Below are 25,888 nucleotides of genomic sequence, written 5' to 3' on the forward strand. Positions count from 1 at the left end.
TAGAGTAGTGATGTGTCCGGGGAATTTTCTGTTTCATGTTAGCTAAAAGTATTTTTCCGTTTGGAAAAATTGGACGAGGGCTGCTGGTAAGCATCGATATATATTACACTTACATGAAGTTGTTTTTGTAAAAATATTTATAAACACGTGACAAGGAAGACACTAGTTTTCGTAGTCGTTACGAGAGTCGTGCACACGTATTGAAAAAAAATGGAGGATTTCGTGCACGGCGAAACCAACATGTCCAACAATACTCAATTGAGTCTGAAATCCACGGGATATAGAAAGAAAAAGAATAAGAATAAAAAGAAGAAGAAGAAGAAGGTATCTAACAATGCCAAGGTATGTATGCGTATTTATTCGGGCCGTGTTTGTAATAATCATTTGAACAAAAGCATTGAAATCACTGTTGAACTGTACTGGTCCTGGCATACCTAAGTTAATGACGTTCATAAACCAGGCTAGTTTCGGATTTAATATATTTCTCTCTCCTGTTCTCTCTTGGACTTAGAAACCGAGTGCCTTCGTGCATCATCTTATCCTTATTTAACGTTGAGTGAACAACATGAGGTCCTATTCCTTTTAGCTAAAATTCTTGCATGGTTCATCTTTCTTTTCTCGTTGGAGAGAAAAAAGAGATAAGATGACCCGTGCAAGTTCAACTAAAAAAAAACGCCTATGGATAAAACTATTCGCAAGGACACTTGGGTGATGTTTCCTAATGCTGGATTGGATGTATTTACGCAGTTTGGGGGGGGAGATTATCCTGGATTTATTTCTCTTGTCTATTCTTCGTCTGACCAGGCTTTTAATAGCTTTATGTGTCCATGACTTGAACAAAAAATAGCTTTATGTATGTCTTTTGTTTTAGATTATGTCATTGTCTTGTTGGTATACATGACTATGGTTGGCTACTATGCTATCAAATAATATATAAAATATAAAATATATATATATATATATATATACATCAGAAAACTTGAGTGTCTCAGCGCTATATTTATGTTTACAGCAATATTATTTGATAGCATAGTAGCATAGTCAGATGAATCATACTGTTGATAATTACAAAAGTAGTTATGAAGAGTGATAAAGTGCTATTATGATTGTTTTTAATTTTTATTTTCATTTTTTTATTCTTTACTGTATCAAGATAGTTGGTATATATTTTATTTAAAAATTAAAAATTCTCTTTTTTGATGACATTGATTATAAGGCTGTATCTGTAGACTTTAGAATCCATTCTTCTTTAAATATAAATTTTTATTTGTCCTGCACATGAGGACTCTAAAGTCATTAGGTCTGTTCTTTATTGCTGCACTGTCTGAACTGGTGTATTCGGTGCAATAAGTTGAAGCGAAACAAATGTATATTTAGACCTGTTCTTTTTGGCTGAATTTTTGCATCCGTTTATCTTTCTTCCTTTTCTTTCTTCCTGGAGAGAAAAGGAAGAAAGATGTGCAAAAGTTCAGCCAAAAAGAACAGGCCTGCTATTTCACTTCAATTTATTACACCATGTGCACCAGTTCAGGTAATGTAGGAATAAAGAACAGACCTATTTGCAATACATCTTTCTATAATACTGAATGATAATACAGAATCTGAAATCAAATATCTGATGTCTGTTTCTTATGTCATTGTATATTGATGCCTATTTTGTTTTGAAATTAGGATTGAAAGAAAACGTTTTCAAAATCTTAAAAAGTCCATATTGATTGTTTCATTCGGGGATACTTGAATCAAAAGGATCTACCAGAAAAAAAAGTTAAAAATATATATTATGCTCATCTTCATCATTCTTTAAAAACAGCTTGGAGAGAATTTCTTCAAATTAATTAAAATTAATACTAAATTAATATCAATATCAATTAAATAAATAAGTTTCTTTAATATTAGCATAAACAATTACTTAAAACTTGTCATAGAGTGATCATACTGACATTGGATTTTATATTTAAAAATTATTAAAAATTGGATGTGTATTCACAATTGTATCACTTTCTCTACTGCGAAAAGAAATTGAATGCTAAATAAATGGAAAATTTATCTAATTGCACTTTTAGATGGAACTTAGAGACCAAGCTAGTACTTCTGATACTATAGAAAACAAGGATGGTGATGGGCCACCCAAAGTGTCTTCTCTCCTGACTGAGTCCAAGGTTAAGATCACTTGTTTGGAAGTATTCGATAGATTGCGAAAATCCATTTATCCGAAATTAAAAAAAGAGGATTTTTTTACGTTTATGAACTGTGTTTTTTAATTCCTAAAAACATCAGAGTAATTTTTATTTCCCTTTTGACATATTTTCTTAGTGATATCCATGTAAGTGTATTATTGATGTCTAAATGTTATTATCACAAACTATAATCTTCGATAAATAATATTGACTGCAAGCACTATTGAACTTTGTAATAATGAGATAATAAAATATTTGCACATGATAATGGATTTTCTCATCGATCGATGGAACTTTCATAGTATATATTTGTCTATCTTTTAGAAACTTCAATGAAATAATTCGTAGTGTCTTCCATAGCATTATATATACTCATAAAATTATCATAAATTAAAAGATAGATCATTTTTGTGACTGATGCAAGCAAACTCTTTCGTTCTAGACTCTTTCACAAAGGGCACAGAAGTATAAAAACGTAGGAAATGTATATTTCAAAATGGGACAATATGATGAAGCTATTACTCAATATGATAAAGCAATCGAAATTTGTCCAAAGGAGAAACTGAATGACCTCGCGATTTTTTATCAAAATAGAGCTGCTGCAAATGAGCAATTGGTAATAAAATTGTTGATAGTAATAATAAGTGTAACATGAAAATTATTTCAATTGATTGTTAAAATTAATGTGGTAGAATTGTCTGTTCATATAATTGTAATTGTAATTTGTAGAAAAAATACAGTTCTGTGAAGGCAGATTGTACAAAAGCGTTAGAACTAAATTCAAGATATATTAAAGCTTTGCTACGTCGGGCACGTGTTTTGGAGCAATCAGGGGACTTGGAAGCCGCTTTGAAAGATTTGATTAGCGCGTGTATTCACGACGATTTTTCTAATAACACTTTCCTTGCAAAGACATATGAGATCTGCCATAATCTTGGTAAATTACATACTTGATATTAAATAAAATAATATTTATGGCAAATTTAAATAGGAAATGAGAAATTTAAGAACAGAGAAATATAATAACTTGAAATAAAAATCGTTTTTAGTGGAACAACAAGCTTATGAAAATTTGGCAAACAAAGAGTTTGTATTGCCAAGTAAATACGCCATCGAAATCTACATTGCATATCCCTAAGGATCCAGTATTTTTGAGACTTCAACATCCAAACAATTTTCCACAGTAAGTATGGGCAGAAAAGTGTTTCTCTAATAATTGTGTTTACTTTTTAATAAATACAACATAACATTTATCAGATTTTTTAAAAAACCGTTAGAAGCGTTAAAAAACGCAGAATATGATGATGTAATACCGCTATGCACAGAAATTATTCAAAGTGCCGAATTTGATAAATTACCTCCGTCTAAATTAGAGGTATTATTATTACGAGCTACATTTTACGTACTTTCGGGCGACTACGTTTCTGCAATCCAAGATTTTGAAAGTATACTAAATAACGAAAATGTATCCGATGACATAAAAATATGTGCCTTGGTAAAAAGAGCGAATATATACATGCAACTTGAGATATTCGAAATAGCTTTCAAGGACTTCGAATTAGCCATTAGTATAAATCCACATTATGGCGATATTTACTATCAAAGAGGACAGGTATTAGGCATTGATATTAAGCATATTTTCTCTGTATGTCTACGTTATTAACATAATGTAACAAAACATATTTATCATTTCTCTTTTGTCAGACATATTTACTTATGGAAAGACTATGCGAAGCTAGGCACGATTTTGAAAAGGCCGTTGAATGCAATTCAAACTTCGGATTGGCATACTTGCAAACATGTTACATGGATTTTAGTTTTGCGGACGATAATATGAATTTAAGATTGGTCAAAGTGGCAGTGAAAAAATTGGAAAGAGCTTTCAAAAAATTCCTAAATCCTCCTGAAATTATATTTTGTTCTACGCTGTATGCTGACGTACGTACGACTACTTACAGTTCTTTTTAAGAATAAATCGAATTAAAAAGAAATAATAAGAAATTATTACGATTGTTTTGTGCATATTTGGATTCATTGACGAAATTTTCAATTATTTTTAGATAATGTCCAAAACAGATCATCACCAAAACTTCCAAAAAGTTGATGCTTGTCTTGTTAAAACAATACAGAAATATCCGGAGTATGCGTATGTCTATGAAACGAGAGGCTTATTGCAATTCAAGCATGGTAGTGTCAATAAAGCAATAGAATGCTTTAACAAAGCGATAGAATTGGATTACAAATGCGAAGTTGCATATAAAGAATTAGCAAAAATTGAAATGCAAATGTATGTTTCCAGCGTAATTGTGTTGTTTTAATAATTTTTATAATAATTTTTGTATATTGGAATTTTTTAAATAAATCAAATACAATCACATATGTAACTTACATAAAGAATACAAGATATAACAAAAATATTCTGAATTTTTTTCAGAGGTAACGAGAAAGCAGTAAGGTTATTTGATGAGGCTTCAATAATCTGTCGTACATATGTGGGACTATTGCAAATATACCTCTTCAGAAACTTTGCGAAAGTACAATTTGATATAAAGAATGAATTAGGAAACGTTCCTCTAATCTTTCATATGCTTCCTCATTTGATCGCCATAGAAAGAAACCCGATGGAACAATCCGATTGGCCTAAAATGATTTCTCCCGCTGTCGAACTGAAGGTCAAGACTACCGACTTTATTTCAAAACACTTAATTGGTTTAGCGAAAGTCTATTTGTCGGTGCCTCTTAGCTTGTAAATAATATTGTGTGCAAACACTACTGAATTTTATGATAGTGAGATAATGGAATATGTTGTTTATACGATAATGGATTTTCTTATTCAATCGAGACTTTTATAGTATTTATTTGTCTCTTCAGAACTTACGTGAAATTAACTCATAATGCCTCCCATAGAGGCATTATATGTATACATTTGTAAAAATTGTGTACAGCAAAAGATAGTTTTTGACTCAAGTAAACTTTTCCTTTTTAGATTCCTTTACAAATGGCGCAGAAGTATAACAACATAGGAAATGTATATTTCAGAATGGGAAAACCGGATGAAGCTATAGCTCAGTACAGTAAAGCTGTCGACATCTGTCCAAAGGAAAATGTCGAGAATCTTGCGATTTTTTATCAAAACAGAGCTGCTGTGTATGAGCAATTGGTAATAAAATTGGCGATACTGATAATAAGCAAAATATGAAAATTTAGTTTTAATTGAATGTTGAAGTTTACGATGGTGTAAGTGTTACTGTGTATATAATTGTAATTACAATTTATAGAAAAAATATAGTTCTGTAATAGCAGATTGCACAAAAGCGTTGGAATTAAATCCAAAATATATGAAAGCTCTGCTACGTCGGGCACGTGTTTCGGAGCAAATTAGAGATTTGGACGTCGCCATGAAGGATTTGACTACAGTATGTGTTCACGAAGGATTTTCTAATCATGCTTCTCTTGTAAAGGCAGATAAGGTCTTAGATAAGCTTGGTGAGTTACATATACAAACACGTGGTATTAAATAAAATACAGTCCTCGGCAAATTAGAATAAAAATTGAGAAATAAAAACAGAAATTTAATGACTTACCGCGAAAATTATTTTTAGTAATACAACACGCTGAAGAAAGTTGGGTGAATAAAAAGTTAATTTTACCAATTAATCATGACATCGATATATATATTTTATCTTTCAAGACTTCAACGTCCAGAAAATATTCCAGAGTAAGTATAGGCAGAAAATTATTTTTGTTTAATTTTAATATTTATTTTTTTAATGTGTTTACCAGATTTTTCAAGAAACCGTTAAAAGCATTAAAAGATAAGAAATATGATGATATAATACCGCTATGTACGGAAATCATTGAAAGTTCGGAATTTGATACATTATCTTCAACTAAATTAGAGGTGCTATTATTACGAGCTACTTTTTACGTACTTTTGGGAAACTATAGTGCTGCAATTCAAGATTTTGAAAACGTACTTAACAGCGAAGATGTGTCCAATGACTTGAAGATAAACGCCCTGATAAAGAGAGCGGACTTATACATGCGATTCAAAGATTCAGAAATGTCTTTCAAGGACTTCGAATTGGCCATTAGTATAAATTCAACATGTAGCGACATCTACTATCATAGAGGACGGGTATTACGAACATTAACGATGGCTGCGGTCAGCAGAGAAAACTAATCAGCGCTGTAATTCTTTAATGTGATTGGTTCCTGCATTGAGATCCAGCGAAGAACTATAGGCAAGAACCAATCATTAAAGAATCATTAAGCGCTAACCGATCAGTTTTCTCTGCTGAACGCAGCCATTGAGCATATTTTTTTGTCACACGCATTCAGATGCACATATTATAATATAATGTAAATACTACTTTTTTTTTCTCAGGCACTTGTGTTCATGGACAAAGAAAATCAGGCTAAGCTCGAGTTTGAAAAGGCCCTTAAATACAATCCAAACTTCAGCAATGCGTATATACAAAAATGTTACATGGATTATTATATTGCGGTATCAAATGATGATATGAGATTAGTCAAAGCGGCTATCAAAACTTTTGAGAGAATCTTTGTAAAGTATCCAAATCTTCCTGAATGTACATGGTGTTATATAATGTATGCTGACGTACGTACAATTACTTATAATTTTGTAAGAAAAATTGAAATTAAAAAGAAATACGTATAATAAGTTAGTACTATTATGTTGTGCACATTTTGGCTGTGCATTAATTGGTGAAATTTTCAATCATTTATAGATGTTGTCCCAAATTGAACAATACCGAAAGGCTGATCGTTGTTTTATTAAGGCAATGGAGAAAGATCCTAAGTGCGCAGCTATATATGCAAACAGGAGCTTACTACACATGCGGATTGATAATGTTGATAAAGCTGTGGAATATATAAACAAAGCGATAGAGATTGATGGAAAATATGGACGGGCATATGGAGCACTAGGAATCATTGAAGTAAAAAGGTATGTTTTCAGTGTAATTGTTCCTAATAACTGTTTTAGGTTGAAATGTTTAAATGCGCCAACTTAATCCAATACGTGATTTAGGCCTAATTTTTCATTATCTGGTTAATTTGTAGTTAGCCTTAACCTGGTATTTTATGATGATGCCATTAGTGAAGCCCGTTGGGTGAAATTTGTGATTAAATTCAACCACAAGTTAACCAGGAAATAATAAACTAGACTTTATACAAAGAATCTGGAGATATTTTAGTGAAAATGTTTTGAATTCCTTTTTTCATTCAGAGGAAACATAGAGGAAGCAATAAGGTTATTTGACAAAAGTGTAACATACTGTAAAATGTTCAAGGAACAGCTAGACATATACAATTTGAGAGAAGCAGCAAAAATTGAACTTTATATAAAGAATCAATTAGGACATATTCCTTGCTTACTTCGAGCATTCACTCGATTCGTTGATATAGAAAAGACAGCAGAACTCCTGGATTGTTTAATCAGTTAAGTTTTTATATTAAGGTATCAATTTTGAATGCGATATATATAAAGGATGTCCTAAAGAGTGAAGTATTCATTATTGTACCACATTATTTCATATTAAAAGTTTAAGTTTATTACGACACTTTATATTTTTAATTAAATTTGATTTATAAACTATAAAGAAAATAGTGATATTAGTTTGTTATAGATTATCAATGCTATCAAAGCATTAAAAAATATATATCACTTAAAGATTCTTATTATCTTTGCAAGATATCAAATAAAAAAGTAAATAACAAAAGGCAATATAGAGTCGACATCAAAATGTCATCATGATAGCGATCTTTTAAGTATGATCATTATATGTTCAATACGTATTAATTGCCGCATCAACTCTTTGTTGTCCTTCGTAATTTATTTTTATACTTGATTATCAAAGTTAAAAGCTTTATTTTTGTTAGTGTCCGAAGTTTGGAAAGCACTACTTAGAATTGTTTTACTTTGTGAGGTTTTTTTGTTTGCGCAAATATTAAAATTTGTTATGTATTCGTCTAACAAGTAATCTTATATTCACAAATGTTATGTTATAAAATACAAAATGTAAGTGATTGTTTTTTATTTTGACCCCTCTGGGGTAAATTGTCTAATCATAAACTACACATCTGTGCCTATAATATATAAAATAATACAAACAGAAATAACATTTCACTCTTTATATTAATCAGCATTGCTCTTTCCTCTTTTTAATCCTTTCTTTTTTATACTTTACATATCGCCTTTCTTCCAAGTTTCAACTTTTTTATATTTCTGTACTTTCTTTGGCAAACCGTACGATTTTGCACGTGTATATATTTAAAAAAAAATATTTTTTATTGTACACTGTAAAATTAAAAATGGAATTTTTTCCTTGAAATTTGATGTTAGTTATCATTCAAAGTGAAATTGATAATTTTAAATGTTCATATGCCTCATAGATCGTGAAAAATCATTTTAATAATTACTGCTCCAACAGTTAATGTTTACTAAATAATAACTTTTCTAAATGATGTCTCTTTCAATTTGTGATTTAGCTTATTATATCCGCGGATTTATAATCTGCGAAGTTATATTAGAAAAGCAATTTTTTTTTTATTTGTGAGCACCATCTTGATCTATTGCATTTTTTTCGCAACTTTGGAGCAAAACTTGAGTGCCGTTGCGGTATAAGAATAATTCAATAATTGAAATATATGTGAGATCTGGGAAAGGTCTTTACGGTTATCAAGAAAATAAAGAAATGAAAAAAAGTACAATTTCTTAATAATTGTAGATTTTTCAAAAATTTCACACATTCGATTATTGAGTTATTCTTATATCGCAACAGTGTGTCAAATTTTGCTTCAAAGTTGTGAAAGAATGCGAACGAAAGATTTCGTTCGTGAGCGTTCTCTGCTTTTGTATTTTTTTGGATCTAAATTTGACTGGATGATCTAGAGGAATACACCAATTACGAGCGTTTACTAAACTGTCAAGTCCGCTAAATATAGTCAATGGCTGCGTTCAGTAGAACGTTTATTTTGCAACTGTTGGAAGTTTTCTTCGCGCTGATTGGATTATACTTATCTAGAAGAATGATCATATCTTAGTAAACAATCATAAAACGGTTGCAAAACTGTTGTGTTCCGCTGAACACAGCAATATTAGCACATTTCGAAACTTGTCCAAAAAAATACTGGAGTCTTTAGGCCCATTCTTTGTTGCACTAAATTTTTTATTCTGTCATTTTTGTCTTTAAACTTCAAATATATATCTGTTTTAAGTACAACAAATTTACACTACAAATTTCAACTACAAAGAACAAACCTTTTACATATAATATTCATTAATTGATAGGATTCATGTCACTAATTGACCAATTTAATATAATAAGAATAAACACATTTCGCAATTTATTATCATATTTATTATATACATTATAAATATAATTTCTGTACTGAACAGAAAGTGGAAGAGAGATTCGTCGTATTTACATGGATACGCGATAAAATTGGCAGCTCATAAATAACAATACATTTAGATCACATGTCAGCAGGCACAGAGCAGATATGCTTCAGCTCTAATACCATGGGTAAATTTCATTCTACCTGTTGATATTATCATTTAATTTATTAATCTTAAAATCATATATATTATTTAAGTTTTCTTTAAAATTGGAATTATCAATAAATAATAATATCGAGTTATAAATAATATTAACGCTCTTTGGTCTCAAAAATACTTCAAACGTGACTTGAGATTAGTTTTCAATCATTTTCTAGTATATCATTTTCTATTTCATTATTTTCTAGAATAATTATATTGTGCCTTTCGGTAAATAATGTCTCTTGACTCAGTGCAGGAACTTGTCGAGAAAATTCGGTGGTCGCCCATAAAAATAAATCTAATGTCTGCTCTGTACATTCCGCTATGAATCTCACAAACGGTCGAACATCTCCGGCGTTGGCTAGTTGCAAGTACTCGTAATATTTATGGCGATGCTGTTTGTGGATAATAACGGGAGGATATCCAGCTTGCATGAGAATCATATTCATGAGCAAGCGGGACGTTCTGCCGTTTCCATCAGTGAACGGATGTATGTGCACCAGTTTATAATGCGCGAGAGCTGCATACCTGTAAATTTTTCCGATTAATATCCATTTGTTGAATCCTATCACAAAATCTCAGATAAAAATATCTGAGATTTTGTGATAGGAAATAAATATATAATACATATGAAATTCGCACACCTCACTGGATGCATTCTTATGGCTTTTTTTTTTTTTTTAACTCCTCCATCAAATAATGTATATCGCCAGGGCCTGGAGGTATATGGCCGCCAACGTATACTTGAGTCCTTCGAAATTGACCACCTTCGACGGGATCTACATGTCCAAGCACACGCCTATGTATTTCCAGTACATCTTTTATAGAAATGGACCCTACCCTGAAATATATTTACATGGATAATAAATAATAAACTAATAACAAAGAAAACGTTTTTGTCGCTTATGCAAAATATTATATTCTATGAACTTACCTATTAACCAAGGTCGCATTGATATATTTCATGGCAGCATCTAATCCAAGGATTTCATTATGTTCATCAATACTCTTTCCGGAGACCGCGATACGTGTTTCGACTATAGCTCTCGTTTGTGCAAGATTCATAGTATTTCCCTCGATCCCGACTGTATGATAGATATGTTGGAAGTAAGCCTCCTTTTTAGCGCGTATCAATGCAGCATTGTTATCAGGTATATTGGATAACGTATTTCTCTTGTCATCGATTCGTCTGAGCATTATTCTGTCATGTTCTTCGACCACACGAGCTGTCCTCTGACTATTTATTAAAGCACCTTCGTGATTCGGTTTATAAGTTAAAGCACGCACGTAAAATTCATTAGCTTTTATCACATTGTTCTGGGTATGCTCCAAAAACTCCCCGTAATGATTCAAAACGTCTGGATGACAAGGTGCTAATGCTACTGCATGTTGGAACAATTTTATAGCTTTCTCCTGCTTCCCAGATAATCTCATATCTAAAGCTAAGTGCAAAGATGCCAGGGCCTCCGTTATCGACGCTGCAGTACACTGAACCTTACCAAGTTCAGTGTTGCGTTGTGAAATGGTGAGCGTGTGATCATCATAGACATTCAAAATGCCTTCTGAAGAAAGCGGCACAAACACAGAACGACCATGATAAAATGCCTGTTCTAGAAAGAAACAACAGAATAAATTATTTATGACATTATGACATTAACTATATTTAAATCTCAGCTTGCAAATGATAGCATGATTAACTGCAAGACGAGAGATATCTTATGGTGCTTTCCAGCAAGAGATAGTGTAACACAGATCATTTCATCCTTGTTTAACGTTGACAAACAACAAGGATGTAACGAATGCTTTTCATTCAGTGACACAAGTCGATACAAACGTTATTCTATCTTTCTTAACATTTAGTGTCTCTTGTATCGATTTGCGATACCAAACGAAAAGTATCCAATGATTCAGTGTGTTACCCTGCATCATCTAGTTGCTCTCCTTTTAGCAGACACAGTCAACACAAACGTCATTCTGTTCTGATATTCAAAAGTAAAGCAGCTCTTGCTGCAAGTTGCCAGAAACGGTAGGCAACATAAAGCTTGCAATCTCTCGCTGAAAGGGCAGATATATCAGTTGCGACTCACCTGTGGAATCGGTGGACAGGCCGCCTATGTATTTCGACAGAAACGTACTGATAACAGCGATGACAATCCCAAGAACGAAAACGACAGGGATGAAGAGTTTCGGTGTCATACCGCCCGTGGAGTCCGTGGCATCTCCGCGTTTCACATTCACGTGAGAGGTTTTCCCATTATGTACGTAATAATCGTAAAACCATGCCGGCAGCATCCCTCCTCGCGGCAGTTTTCGACAGTCTCGCTTCGGACGGCAAAACGTGGCATGCTTGTCAACCGTGTCACACGTACATACGTACCATGTGACGCAACGCATCGCGCTCGTCTCGGATCGTCTCGGTCTCTCTCGCCGACGACACCGGACACCAGCCGAAGTGATGCGTCCATGTGGTTCGATCTGATTGGCCGGCGCCCGAGCGCCATTGGTTCTCGCGTTCCGCGTTCCGCCGTTCCGCGAGTTTATCATTCTCTCATACCTCTTGGTATCTCAAAAAAATCGCGACGCTTTCGAAAAGTTTATTGCAACATTCGCACGTTCGAGATTCACAACACGACAGTCACGCCGGTAATTTTCGCTCGACCGTCGATCGTATTTATCGACCGACGTGCGACTTATTTCAAACGTTCCGGCGGTCCTTCCTTCCCCCACTCCTCTCTCGCGATATTCTAACTGCCGATTGGCGGTTTGAAATCGAGCCGTTTTATGACTCCCGTACACTGAACGCGGCGACGTTTACCGTATCGCGAAAATTTGCGCGGTAACTAATCAATTTACCGCTTTTCCATAAAAGCGATTGACTGATTAGCCATAGCTAATTTAATTAATTGGCGCCAATTTCCGCAGCGCGGCAAGACGGGTCGTCGCGTCCCGTGTGGGGGAGCCATTGGTCAGTTAGTTTTCGGTCTCCCGCGCTCGTCGAGCGTCTTTTCCGTTCGGAGCGTAAGTATATGTCGTCGAATCTAAAATACGGCGTTTGTATGATTGTATGATTGAAATGCGCTAAAGTCTATGCACGTTTATTGCAGCTCGAGTGTGGAGCGCGGTGTGCGGGCGCGTTTTACATCGTATTTCGCAAAATTCGCGCGAACGAGGGAATTTGGCGCGCGTCCATTCAAGATGGCTGCTACTTCGTTGCCGAAAAGCGCGGCGTCGGTCGTCGACGGAAAGCGCTGGACAGATTTTAGGTACTGCCCGTATTGTTGTACAATTTCGTTAGGTTTGTTCGCGTCGCAAGCTCCAACATGCTTCTGTCATAACTCCTACTCACTCTATCAAGAGTATCGAGCGCGTTGGAGTGAGTAAGAGCTATGGTAGGAGCATATTGGAACATGGAGAAACATGCGACGCGACAAACCTATTGTTGTGTTATTTCTGGTGAAAATAAAATTGTATGATTGTATGATTGAAATGCGCTAAAGGGTGCATTCGAGGAGCGCGCTATCAGCGTACACTATCTTTGTCTCACGTCTAATGGACGAAGGTAGAATGATAGCGCTAATAACAGGTTTGTCGCGTCTCATGCTCCAACATGTTCCAATATGCTTCTACCATAGCTCTTATTCACTCCAACGCGCTTGGTAAAGTGAGTAGGAGCTATGGTAGGAGCATGTTGGAGCTTGCGACGCGACAGATCTAACGTTTCCCTGAATGCAATCCTAGTCTGACACCTGTCTCTTTGCAGCTCGAACGTAAAGTGAGGCATGTGAACGCGTTTTGCAGTCGTATTTCGTGTACGGAACAGAATTTGGCGTCGTTACTCTAAATGGCTGCTATTTTGTTCCCGAAAGGTGCGGCGTCGGTCGGCAACGGAATGTGCTGGACAAATTGTAGGTATATATTAACTGCCTGTATTGCATTATTGTTTTATAATTATTCGTTGTTGATATCGCGCGCGCGCGTCCCTGAAAATAAAATATCGAAAATAAAAAATCAAATGTATAAAGACTCATACAGCACAAATCTCCAAGAGATGTCCAAGTACTGTCTATCAGTACACAAGTACTGTGTTGTGTGAGAGTATCTGAAAAAATATGGAGAAAATCGTTGCTATTGTGGTACATTGTCATAATCCAACATCAACCAGAAATAACGTAACATCGATGTTATAATTTTACACTCAACAATACAAATGTAATGCAACACGTAAAGGGAGCTTTTCATTTAGTAATACAAGTCGACACAAGTGTTCTATCTTTCTTTGCATTCCATGAGTAACAGAGATAGAACGATGTCGACTTATGTCACTAAATGGACCCAATACTTGAGACACAATTGAAAAGCACAGGCAATAGGAGAACAGGAAATAACAGATTTTAATCTATAAATCTCTTTAATGTATCTGATAAGTTGAAATCTGTATTCCCTGTTCCTATTTCCTGTTTCAATTCTAGAATTGGAAAGAGATATAATTGAACCTCGGTTAAGAGTTAACCGTAAGTTGTGAAACTGGGCCTTAATAAGAAAATAATGTTGAGACACGCGTTAGAGGTTCGTTCCATTTCACTTTAGATTGAGTCAACAATGGTGCGGATTTTAATTTTCATCAAAAAAATTTTTACATAATTTAAATGTATTTAGTATTTACAAATTTAAAATACAAAATACTAAAAAAAAGTATTAGAATGCAAAATACAAAATACTCTCAGAAAAAGTATTTAAATACGAAATACAAAAATGTGTTTGAATACGTATTTTAAATGTACTTCAAATACTGCCCACCCCTGACCGGATTTCTTTTCGCAGAAAACTATTCTACACGCTTCGTTTTAAAGACGCTTTTTATAGTTTCATGTATCTCTTCTAATTTTCGCACTACTGACTCGACATCGCCACGGTGGAGCAAGTATCTTCTTATGAAAACTCTCCTAAAAAATATAATAATGCAGTCTATAAATATTAGAATTAGACCGGCTTATTTAATTATAAATGCTATTATTATAATTTTCTGTGAACGATACAACTAGGAATCGTTTAGTAAACTAATTTTACATTGTTTTTGATTTGTATTTAAAAATTTGGGATCTTACTTTAATTCGCGAAGCAGGCACGCTCTCGCTACTAATACGCGAATAAGTTTGCAAAGTCGAAGGGCTGGGAATTATTTTGCAGTCCGCTTTAAAGGTCCTAGAGTCTTTTTTCTCCATTTTTTTGGAAATACTACTAGATGTAGAATTTATCGTCTTCGTCTCGTCTCTGTTGACAATCAAGGCAATTAATATAATAACTATAAAGGACCTTTATATTATATGGATGTTATTTAGAAAATTTGAAAAATCCCAGTGAAATTAGTTTTTACATGCATATGATGCAGCTTATAATATGGTGAACAAAAAGATGTAAAATATATATACATAGACACAAGGTTTAATAATAATGGATAGTTTTTGTGAACTATGATATACCAAAGGTGTAACATTTGTGCTCACAGAGCATTTTTGATACAACATAGCTCAAAAATGATTACTAATTATTAAGCGTTGTTTCTATGACACCTTTTGTTCACATTATAAGCTATATTATGTGTGAAAATTAACTCATTTCACCGGAACCCAATTTTCCATATAATTATAGAATCCTTTAATATGTGGCTAATATGAGTCTAAGCTGTAGATGTATGTACAATAGAATTTCAAATATTCTTCAACTATTTTTCTCTTCTCTTATCTATGTACAATTCATCTCTTTGAAGAATTCAGAAGATGAAAGAAAAAAGAAAAAAAGATTGAAATTTTATTATGTGCATCCACATCTTAAATTTGTGGCCTTATATTAAATGTACATTTGTTGGCTTCATATTAAAATATTCTTAATATAAACGAATAATTTTATTCGCAATTAATGTATGTCTATTATGTGTGTAAAAAAAATTCTACTCTTAGCGTTCTATCGAATGGCACCTGTAAGATCGTCGATCCAAAAGTTTATTGACCTGAGTTTTTGTAATTTGCGGCACACGACACTGCTGGGGTGATAAGGACGTGGTATTCGTGGTATCGTAACGAATCCCCTGAAAAGAGAAATTAACAATGACTAAGGGATCCCGTGTGATCGACGTGATCGTAATCATTGGGATCAGAGATGTGGGGCAAAAGGAAGTCGAATTTTACGTAATTTCTCCGTTCCTCGGAAGTGCGGTTTTCGTTTCCGGAGCGGCATCGCCAGTTCCACGTCGTGGAACCGTGTAATGAGGATTTCTTGACTGATCGATCTTGCACCTGGCCGCGTCGCATGACGATTATGCGATCGGTATTGTCAGAGTTCCCGGATGTACCATTTCGTAAATTACTTTTCGCCATTCTGTATCAATATAGTAAAGAAATATCTTCATGCTATTGAGAATAGTTCTGCAAAAATATATTACTAGCATATATAAAGAACTTTTTCTTTATATGTAAAAGAATTTCTTTCTTTTCCGCCGATGTATGTACACTTATATAATATATACAAGATTTTAATCGCCTTATTATTTAATATAACAAAATATCGTAATGAGGAATAATATATAATGTGGAATAAATTAAATAAATCTATTTGTTATAAAGGAAATCTACAATTGAGCTTCAGCAAATTTTAAATTTGATTTAATTATAAATTCTACTGAATTTTTCTGAAGATATATGTACGAAATATTTTTTAAAAGAACGCTTTTTCAAAACTTGTATTTTGAAGAATGTACGTAATTATACTTTATATATTATATACTTAATTGTCACACACCTGATAGTTGTAGTTGACGATGAAATGTCTTCAGTTCGACACGTAGAATTTCGAAGAAGTTGCGGTGGTAGATGATAAATAGCAGCTTGATGCAATTTATGCTTTCTGTTAAAAATAAAATTCATACGTTCGGATATGAATCAATTATAAAGTGAAAGAACTTTCCTGTAAAATATCATCTCCCTTAATTGGCATACTTACTTAATATTATACATGCCGCCAATTTCTCCATACTTTCGTCTCATTATTTCAGCCTCGACGGCAGCCGTGGTTGTTCGCATTGCCATCGCGATCTCGTTCACTATCTATAATAATCAGCGATGCAATCCCCTTGCACGAGTATTTTGTATGGCGTTACTAATTGGCGTATATTTTAAAGTCGACCAAAAAACCGCAGAATAAATGCGGCAGTAAAATTGAAAATTCAGTGCATAATAACGCAGGGCATGCAGCATGAAAATAAGAGGGTTTATTAAAATTGAAAATTTTACCGCGAATAATAAAAGCATGGGTTTGTTAAAACTGAAAAATCTACCGTGAACAATAGGAGTATTTTCAGGAAAACAAATTAAAATGATTTGAAATGCGGTTTAAAAAAAATATATTATTGAAATATATCAAAGTTTGAAAAAAATGATTCTTTGAGAATAAAGCCAAAAATATTATATACAGAATTTAAAAAATCGTGAAGATAATGTACGCCGTTATTTTCTATGCATGTTCTTCAAATTCTTCGATTGTGATTAAGAATCGTGGAATATCTTGCATATATTACCGAGACGTGATTGGAAACATTCAAGTCGTCTTCAGAGCAAAGATGAAAGTTGTTCTTCGATGTCACGAGGATCCAAGGGTGATCAAGGATCTCTCGAATAGTGATTCTCTCGCGAGCCGATGGAATGAGCAAGCGGTTTATTAAGTTCCTGCATTCGATCGACGTTTGGTACATAGCTTTTTTCTGGATCGACGTCAAGCCCCTATTGATTTGGATCATCAGCCTCCATCGACGTTCCTCTGACGACGTCCATTCGTTGCGGGGGCACAGGAATGGAAGTCGACCGACGGTCATGCCATATAAAACGACTCCTCTGTTTGTCACATCATAGCATAGTGTTTAAATGTTTCGCCAAAGAGTGCTTTTATATGTACTTTTATATGTTGCATTAATAACTGAAGCCAAACTGTCAAATTTATAATACTTCTTGACGCTGTATGATGTTCGAGCTATTTAAAACAAAATCTTAATAAAGTAAAATCTTGATTTACTTACAGGCTCCATAAATCTACTTCCGACCCATATCGTTTACCTACGACAAAGAGTTCGGGAGCAGCATACTCTGGAGATCCGCAGTGCGTTCGCAGAGGATCATCGCTGGCATAAATATTGCTGAGACCAAAGTCTATAATCGTGAAAAACATCTGTCATCGAATTGGTAAGTTTTCTTTATAAACAAAGTTTTAACCTTCGATTGCTATTAAAGCTAAATCGCTTAATTATCTCTTAATCCGCAGTTCTAATATATAAATATGAATTATAGTAAAATAAATTTTTGAAGACAAGACTATGTATCTTCTTTTCTTTTATTTTCACAAATAAAAAAAAATATCCATGAAAGTAATATATTTTGCAATCTATTTAATATTTTTGTTGCCTTGAGATTAGATATACCGTACCAATATATGTATATAGCAATCGAAGGTCATTAAGAATAACGGGCATTATGTTTCTGCGTAATTATATAAATTGCGGCCAATTTCATTGCAAGTGCAATTTTTTATGCGGAACTCTGCCGAGCACAGGTGGATCTGATTTCACGCTCGAAAATCAAGCGTCACGCGAGCGGAAACATTATAGTTGCGATTTTCGCGGTGCACGCTAATCTACGCGGTTCGATCGATGGCGATTGCCACAATCACCACGACCATAATGTTCTCTAGTCCCGCGTGATACGTCGACGTCCGTGTATACACGTCTGCCTCTCACCCACTATCTTGATCTGTTTCTTGCGTTCGTCCTGCAATACGATGTTCTCCATTTTAAGATCCCTGTAACAGAATCGTAAAAATTAAAGAGAAGTTGATCTCAATGCCTCTCAAATAAAACATTTCAAAAAGTTATACGTTATATTAAACAAGATATTTTTTATATTTAAAGCAATAATGTTGTTATTTATACATGCTATCATATATGCTAATCTTGTAGTATGTTATATACAATGTACAGGGTGTCCCATTTTAAATAATGCATTAAGATTTCTCAAAAACTATGGTAGATACGGAAAAATGTTTCAAATAAAAATTGTATGGTTCGGAGGAGAACATAAAAAGGTACCATTGATTTGATCTTGGGTGGCGTCGCCAAGGCCAGATCAAGATCACGTCAATTTTTTTAAATGGAACCCCCTATTTTTCATTACATTTTCTTGTAGCTTACCTCGAGAGCTTTTCAAAACACTATAATAAAATATTTTTTCATTAAATATTTTTCGAGTTATAAGGCTCGAAAGTTACAGTACAGCCGACATTAGCATTACGTAAGTTGTCCGACCGACGGTTAAAACCTCTTGAATGGTGTTCAGGATCATGTCCTGGATAACATTTGTCGAGATCAAAGCCGTTAGAGGTTGTGTACCTCTTATTTTCATTTTTACGTAAAAATGAATCTTAGTGAAAAAATAAAAATAAGAGGAATAATATCCAATGGCCTTGATCTTGACAAATGTTATCCAGGACATGATCCTGAACAACATTCAAGAGGTTTTAGCCATCAGTTGGACAACTTGCGTAATGCTAATGCCGACTGTACTCTAACTTTCGAACCTTATCAACTCGAAAAATACTTAAGGAAAAAATATTTTATTATAGTGTTTCGAAAAGTTTTTGAGGTGAGCTACAAGAAAATATAATGAAAAATAGGGGTTCCATTTAAAAAAATCGATGTGATCTTGATCTGGCCTTGGCGACGCCACTCAAGATCAAATCAATGGTACCTTCTTACGTCCCCCTCCGAACCATACAATTTTTGTTTGAAACATTTTTCCGTATCTACCATAGTTTTCGAGAAATCTTAATGCATTATTTAAAATGGGACACCCTCCCTGTATATGTGCAATATATAGTCAGATGATTCTAGAATGTGTACATAATTATATACTTCATTATATAATTAAATATATAATTCTAAAGTCACTCGGCGTTTCATTTTGATAAACACTAGATGGATATAAATTGATTCCTTTTCAAAGAAAATTTTAAGAAAGTTTATTCTTTATCGTAACACTTTACAACTCAATACATTAAATATTCAAATTGTAACTAAACTAGATTTAAATTATTCAATTAATCCGTTTCGAAAAATTTAGGTATTTAATATATAATAGGCTTCGCTATTCGATTACATTTCATTATCTTATACGATGTTTTGACATTTTAATTAAAAAAAACAAGTGCCAATTTGATTAAAGGAATTGAGATTAGAGTTGATATTTTTTCTTTATTATCTCGTTCTACCGATTTCGAGATTACGATTTTTTGGTATCTCTGATAGAGTAAGGATTACGCAGGCGGAGATTGCAGGCGGGTGAATGCAAAAAAAGTCCACGCCGTATGCATATGCAATGCGTGTGCAGTTTGCACGATCACGTAGCGCGAGATTAACGCTCTCGGCGCAAGAACCCCGTGGCCCTGACCATCGCGCGAAGGTCTCTTTGCTCGTATCGCCGTCTACGAGCGCGGCTCGCGGACCTTGCAAATTGTCGTTTCGTCGGCATGACGGCCTCCCGGCCTCTCGATGATGTCGAGTTCTTTCGTTTCTTGATCTTTTGTATCCTTGATGAGATGTCAACGAAATGGAAACAATGTCTTCGAACGATCCGTCTCAATGTGGAATTAATTTTTATATAGATGTCATTTTTCTATCAACACGTTGTAAGATTTGTATTATTTCTCCTCAGAATAAAATCGCAGAAATAATTCTCTACATCTATCGAATATAAATTGTATACAAACGAAAGTAATTTCTTATTTTCTTGATACTGTTTTTAAAACTCGCGACAGTACAGTGAAAGATAGAGAGGTAATTGAAGAATATCTTCAAATTAGTTGCTAAGGAACTTATAAATAAATAGAATGGTGTTAGCTGTGTGAAATATATACGGATAGGAGAATATCGGCACATTTTATAGAATTGGTTTCCAATTGCGCAGGTATTGATACAAAGAGTGATATCGAAACTTCTACAGCTAAAGCTAGCTGTCATCGGGATCAGGCGGCAACGGCCCTGTAGCTTATCCGTGGCAGAGACCTTGGGACCTTGAAACACATCATTAAAATCGCATCGCCAGCGTGCGCGATGCGAGAGTGGAGTCAGTATGCGCTTTGGGTGTCGCTAATAAGTAATAAAAGAGGACTCGCTCCTCGGAACACGTGCCCGCGGCGAGGTTAATACCGTCACGGGATGCAAGGCGCTCTCGATGAGGTCGTTACACGTTGGCGGAATCTAGAACGTCCGCAGCATTTTTCTTTATTCTCCGCGGCTGGCCACCTTTCATCGAATCTGGAATCGTTCGAATCCCGCGAATACAAATTCTCCCAAAACATTCACCCAAAGAAAAAACGTGATGAAATAAAACAACGAACGGTTTCTTCGAGTAGTTTGTCAGATTTGTTCGTGTTGCTTGACATCCCTGTTGTGACGTTTTTCACTTAAAACGGAATAAGTATATATTTAGGCGTTGGAGAAAGAGAAAGCAAAGATGTTGCAAGTGCAAAAAGTGCAAGCAACACAGACAGCTAGACTTAATGTTAATTTATTGAGCTACATCTATTGTTTTGTTATTCTCAGTTCGAGCTTCTTACTTTCATATATTTAATAATTATGCAAAGACAAAATTATCTTTAACTAATAACAATACTAATAACGATACTTTTATTGCTATTGATTAGAGATAATTGTCTTTGCATAATTGTTATGTGAAAGTAAGAAGCTTCAACTTACAATTAAAGTAACGAAAAAACAGATGTATAAGATCAATAAATTAATATTAGGTTTAGCTGTTTATGTTGCTTGCATTTTTTGCACTCACAATTTTCGCTTTCTCTCTTTCCAATACCCGAATATATATTTATTTCGATGTTTTAGTAAACAGGAAATAGGAATTTATTAAATATTTATTAAATACGAGAAATTTAAAATAGAGTGATGTACAATTTTACTTACTTTTTTCTAAAAATACAGAAATTTTTACGCAAATAAGCAAAGAAAGAATCTTATTCAGTCAAAACTGAATAGAAATTTTATATGAGCATATATAATTTGTGTTTATATCACTGGAAAGTTCAACGAGCATAACATTTTAAGTATAAGACATGATAGATGCAATCTATAACATGAAACGTTCAATTCCATAAAAAATACCAATTTTATATTTTTTTTTTTCTAAACGATTTCATAAATTCAGTTAACAAACAACTGACGAGAAAATCAATGCAATTAATTAATATCTACTCATTGAGTCAAAATCAGGTAGGATATTACATAATTATCAGATCTTGTAATCAGCATTTCAATTTTACGGTAGAATTAGTCTAAAAATACGATATATTAAGTCATGTTAAGTCGAGATACCGAAGGAAAATATATCTATATTCCGATAATCAAAGTACAGTGTATCATTGTATATACGGTACTCTAATACTGAATCGTGAGTATCGCCGGTTTCGAGCGGATGTACCAAGCGTGGCCTCCGAACGATGCGTTTCTGCTGCATCCTCGACTGCTGCGGGATAATAGTCGAAACGACCCTGAAGCCGAGGCCACGGTTGTTCGTTGGCCTGGGCGATTACGTTTCTTTTCCATCGTCGTAGAAGCCGCCGCGGCAGCGCGCGTTCCTGGGAACATGCGTTCGCGACGAACTTTCGCGACAGATCGCACGAGATCCGATTAAAGTTTGCGCTTGTCCCGCGCCCGTTCGCAATCGCGCGAACATAATTGCTGGCGTAAAGCGACAGGTGGTCTCGCGGGTCTGATAGAAAAAAAAAATAAGAGGCATAACAAAAAGCGCGAAATACGTCCCGCACGCCCCGGCGCCGTTAACGATCGTCCCTTCTCTCGCCACCTCCTCGCTCTGAAAATAAACTCGCGCGGCCCGTGACAAAAGTGATCGATGAACACGGCGATCCAGATATTCCTGGTGATCCACGGACGAGCGACGGGAGATGAGTTCGTGTATTGTAAGATGGAGCCACGGGTTGTATCCGAAGGAGATTGCTTTCTGCGCAGTATTCTCCATTGCGTAGATAAGAATTCTCTTTTCTATTGTAAATAAAAGGCGAAATCTGAACGAGATTATCGTTTTCTAGTCTTTTGATATAATTTGTTTCGTTAATTAAATAGCCAGTCTTAAAAAAAAGTGGCTCAATTTTCAACCTTTGAGAGTAAGATCTCTAAAAGTTTCAAAAAATATATGTTTCTCTTTTCATTCTCCGGATATTTATGCAGAAGCTATATTTGAAATATTTTACACAAATAATATTATTAATTATATACTGTAAAAAATAGTAATAGGTTAATATCATGGTGTGGATTTAATCCATGGTGTTAAATCCACTATGATATTAACACCAACACAGTGAGAATTATATAGACACCGCATAGGTGTTAAATTCACATCAGGGGTGTTAATCCACACTGATACTTTTTAGAGTATGCCTTAGTTTATATTATAAGCGTATATTTTTCTCTTTATTAAATTTTTATTATAAGCAATTACCAGTCCACATTTATAAGGTCTATGTATCTCAACATCGCATTTGCGTTAAACTTCGTGGACAGTTTTGAAAGGTAGATGTTTTGAAAGATTTGCTCTCATAATTAGACCTGTTCCACGATAGGAAGATCCTGCTTTTACGGATTTATTGCTAATTGACAGTTATCCTTTACTTTTCGCCGAACAAAGTGATAGCATCGCGTATCGTACACGTTTTCACAGACGCATTCACCTTCTCGCGCTCGTAAATGCTCACGCGCGCGTCCGATGCACCCGCTCGACTTGGATGCGCGCATCCGTAAGTACTTAAATTTAATTGCCGGCCATGACCGTTACATCGCGGCAGTTATTTTGGTCTTAATAACCCGGGTCCACCGAGCTGTCGTTTGGTTGAGCGGGGTCATGTCCGTGTTACGAGTCGCGAAATCGCCGCGCGAAGATGTGCAAGACCGAAACATGCGAAATCGTGCGTAGAACGGAGCGATTTATCGATCCTTTTGTAAATAAATATTCGATACGGGGCGCCGCATTGATATGCACACAAGCATGGAATAGGTACGAGAGATATTTGGGATGCGATGCTCGAGGCGAGGTTTTAATAAACCGTCCAGTATGCATCCGGACTCGTATATGATAAACCGGTCCGCGCGCGAGATACTTACGGAAAATAATTCGAGCAGTTTGGCGGAGAAAATTAGGACTCTTAGGCCCGTTTTCATAATATATGGTTACCTAAAGATTAAAGGTTACTAACAGATTTATCAATGAAATTCATTCATGAATTTCTTGGTTACCTTTCATCTTTAAGTAACCATATATTGTGAAATCGGGCCTTAGAAAGTCTCGACCACTCGTTGCTGTTTTAATATTAAAAATTGGTTAACGTGATAATTTTACACTGAGAGAAAAATGTTTGATATTTGTGACTATAATTAGCAAAATAATTAGGATCCATTTTAATTGTTAACAGTAATAATTATATTTATAGTTCTATAGAAAAATATTTAGTTGGCACTGAAAACATTACACATTATACATTACAATTATTTTCGATAATAACTATATATTTTTTGATATGTAGAACTAAATATAATTTTTATTACTAATATTATAGCAGTAACTATGAAAATGGAGTTCTTAACCATAATTATTTTATCAATTATAGTCACAAACACTTTTCTCTCAGTATATTATAATTTTATTAGAAATTTGAAAAGCACGGGCAACCTTTTTAGCCGCTTATTAGATACACATGTATTTATAATGTTGAGATTTCAATACGTTCCTATTTCTACAACTGGTTTAGATTCAATTCCAATAAATCGCGAATGAATACGCTTCCGAAGATCGATGAAGAAACTTATTAAATTTTCTATGCATCGATGAATCTACCCTGCGATCAGGCATAACGATGAAGATCGTGACGACGATGTTGCGCATCCGTTGGTTCGTCGACCGTAACCAGTGCGTATCTTATTTTTCCAGCTGGCACCCCACATCGATTCTGTGCCGCAAACAACGAGAACAAAACGGGTCCGCGTCTTATCTCGTCTTAATAAGCGTCGTTTATCAGCCAATCGATACGCGCGCGGCGTGTTTTACAGCGTGAACGATGACGCGATTTTTTCAGTCAAGTTATCAGTAGCACCTGGCCACTTGAAGGCGCTCATTCGCAGCTATTAACTTAACTCTTTCATCGCTAAAAATGCAGAGTTGCAGCTTCAAATGAGAATCGAGTGCGATTCTAAATATTTTGAAAATTTCTGACGAAACTAACCGTCCTTTGTGTTCACATTTAAATATTTTCTGATCGCATTTTCACGATTCTGTACTTACTTAATTCGACTATTGGTTATTAATTGGCCGAATCAAACTCCAATTGGAGAAAGAAGTTAAAAATGCATTCAGCTGGGATTGAAAATTCTCACGATAACGACGTAACCCGATCGATCGTTAGAACGCCTGTCGCTTTTTTTGCACACGAGTTTTTTTTTGTAATTATTCCAAGTTTTATATCAGCTACTAATGATCAGTATCGAACTTTATTCGCCTTTGCGACCTGGCTATATAATCTTCCGTTATTACACGATAAAACGATATTAATGTTAATTAGCAGTCAACTCACGTTAGTGCGTACCACTGTAGGGTTACTAAAGGTTTTACTTGTAACATCGAGAGATTATATGGCTAATACGCAAAAACAAACAACACACAATGTGATAGTCATTAAAGCCGAGATATAAGTTTTATTTACAATAGTTATGAATGTAATGGGCAATATACGAATAGTATACGAAGGAGCTAAAATTAGTAATATCTCCAGTATAAAGATATTTTAGCTGTATAATATGAGCTAAAAGTGTTAATCAAAAAATTTTGGTGAATACGCCTTGAAAATCAATTGTAAAAAGCAATAAATAATTTTTGGCTTATAATGGCTTATGCAGCGCAACAATCATATTTTACTGTAGTTTTAGGTAAATAACTTTTCAATGAGTAAGAGTGGATTTGAATTCGTAATCCTACTTTCTCACAAAATTTGCAAATAACTACTAGAAAATGTAATTTTACATAAGAACCAGGGT

At 34.6% G+C, this 25,888-nt stretch overlaps 3 protein-coding genes across 3 annotated transcripts in view; 1 reads left to right on the plus strand and 2 right to left on the minus strand.

The window, feature by feature from the left end:
* The first annotated feature begins 13 nt into the window (after positions 1-13).
* LOC108729445 (uncharacterized) lies at positions 14-7,720 on the plus strand. Its single transcript, XM_018458572.1, is given in 18 exon segments — positions 14-342; positions 2,064-2,180; positions 2,620-2,793; positions 2,907-3,114; positions 3,227-3,302; positions 3,304-3,360; positions 3,435-3,789; positions 3,882-4,115; positions 4,238-4,464; positions 4,612-4,849; positions 5,164-5,337; positions 5,456-5,663; positions 5,780-5,864; positions 5,866-5,895; positions 5,961-6,315; positions 6,565-6,798; positions 6,929-7,146; positions 7,429-7,720. Coding segments are annotated over 18 exon segments (3,339 nt in total). The 5' UTR covers positions 14-210; the 3' UTR covers positions 7,646-7,720.
* A 2,116-nt stretch (positions 7,721-9,836) lies between these two features.
* Fic (FIC domain protein adenylyltransferase) lies at positions 9,837-12,152 on the minus strand. Its single transcript, XM_018458571.1, is given in 5 exon segments — positions 9,837-10,269; positions 10,386-10,416; positions 10,419-10,582; positions 10,676-11,351; positions 11,829-12,152. Coding segments are annotated over 5 exon segments (1,545 nt in total). The 5' UTR covers positions 12,136-12,152; the 3' UTR covers positions 9,837-9,902.
* Positions 12,153-14,572: 2,420 nt separating this feature from the next.
* LOC108729354 (MAP/microtubule affinity-regulating kinase 3) overlaps positions 14,573-25,888 on the minus strand; it is a 271,024-nt gene continuing 259,708 nt past the window's right edge. Inside the window, exons 4-12 of the mRNA XM_018458422.1 lie at positions 18,521-18,582; positions 17,807-17,936; positions 17,312-17,624; positions 16,738-16,841; positions 16,537-16,641; positions 15,927-16,116; positions 15,717-15,826; positions 14,847-15,012; positions 14,573-14,684 (exon numbers count right to left, since the gene is read on the minus strand). Coding sequence (XP_018313924.1) covers positions 14,607-14,684; positions 14,847-15,012; positions 15,717-15,826; positions 15,927-16,116; positions 16,537-16,641; positions 16,738-16,841; positions 17,312-17,624; positions 17,807-17,936; positions 18,521-18,582 — 1,258 coding nt within the window. The 3' untranslated portion in view covers positions 14,573-14,606. The remainder of the gene's footprint in view (positions 14,685-14,846; positions 15,013-15,716; positions 15,827-15,926; positions 16,117-16,536; positions 16,642-16,737; positions 16,842-17,311; positions 17,625-17,806; positions 17,937-18,520; positions 18,583-25,888) is intronic.

Source organism: Mycetomoellerius zeteki, unplaced genomic scaffold, assembly GCF_001594055.1.
Source record: "Mycetomoellerius zeteki isolate Tzet28-1 unplaced genomic scaffold, Tzet1.0 scaffold73, whole genome shotgun sequence".
Taxonomy (NCBI): domain Eukaryota; kingdom Metazoa; phylum Arthropoda; class Insecta; order Hymenoptera; family Formicidae; genus Mycetomoellerius; species Mycetomoellerius zeteki.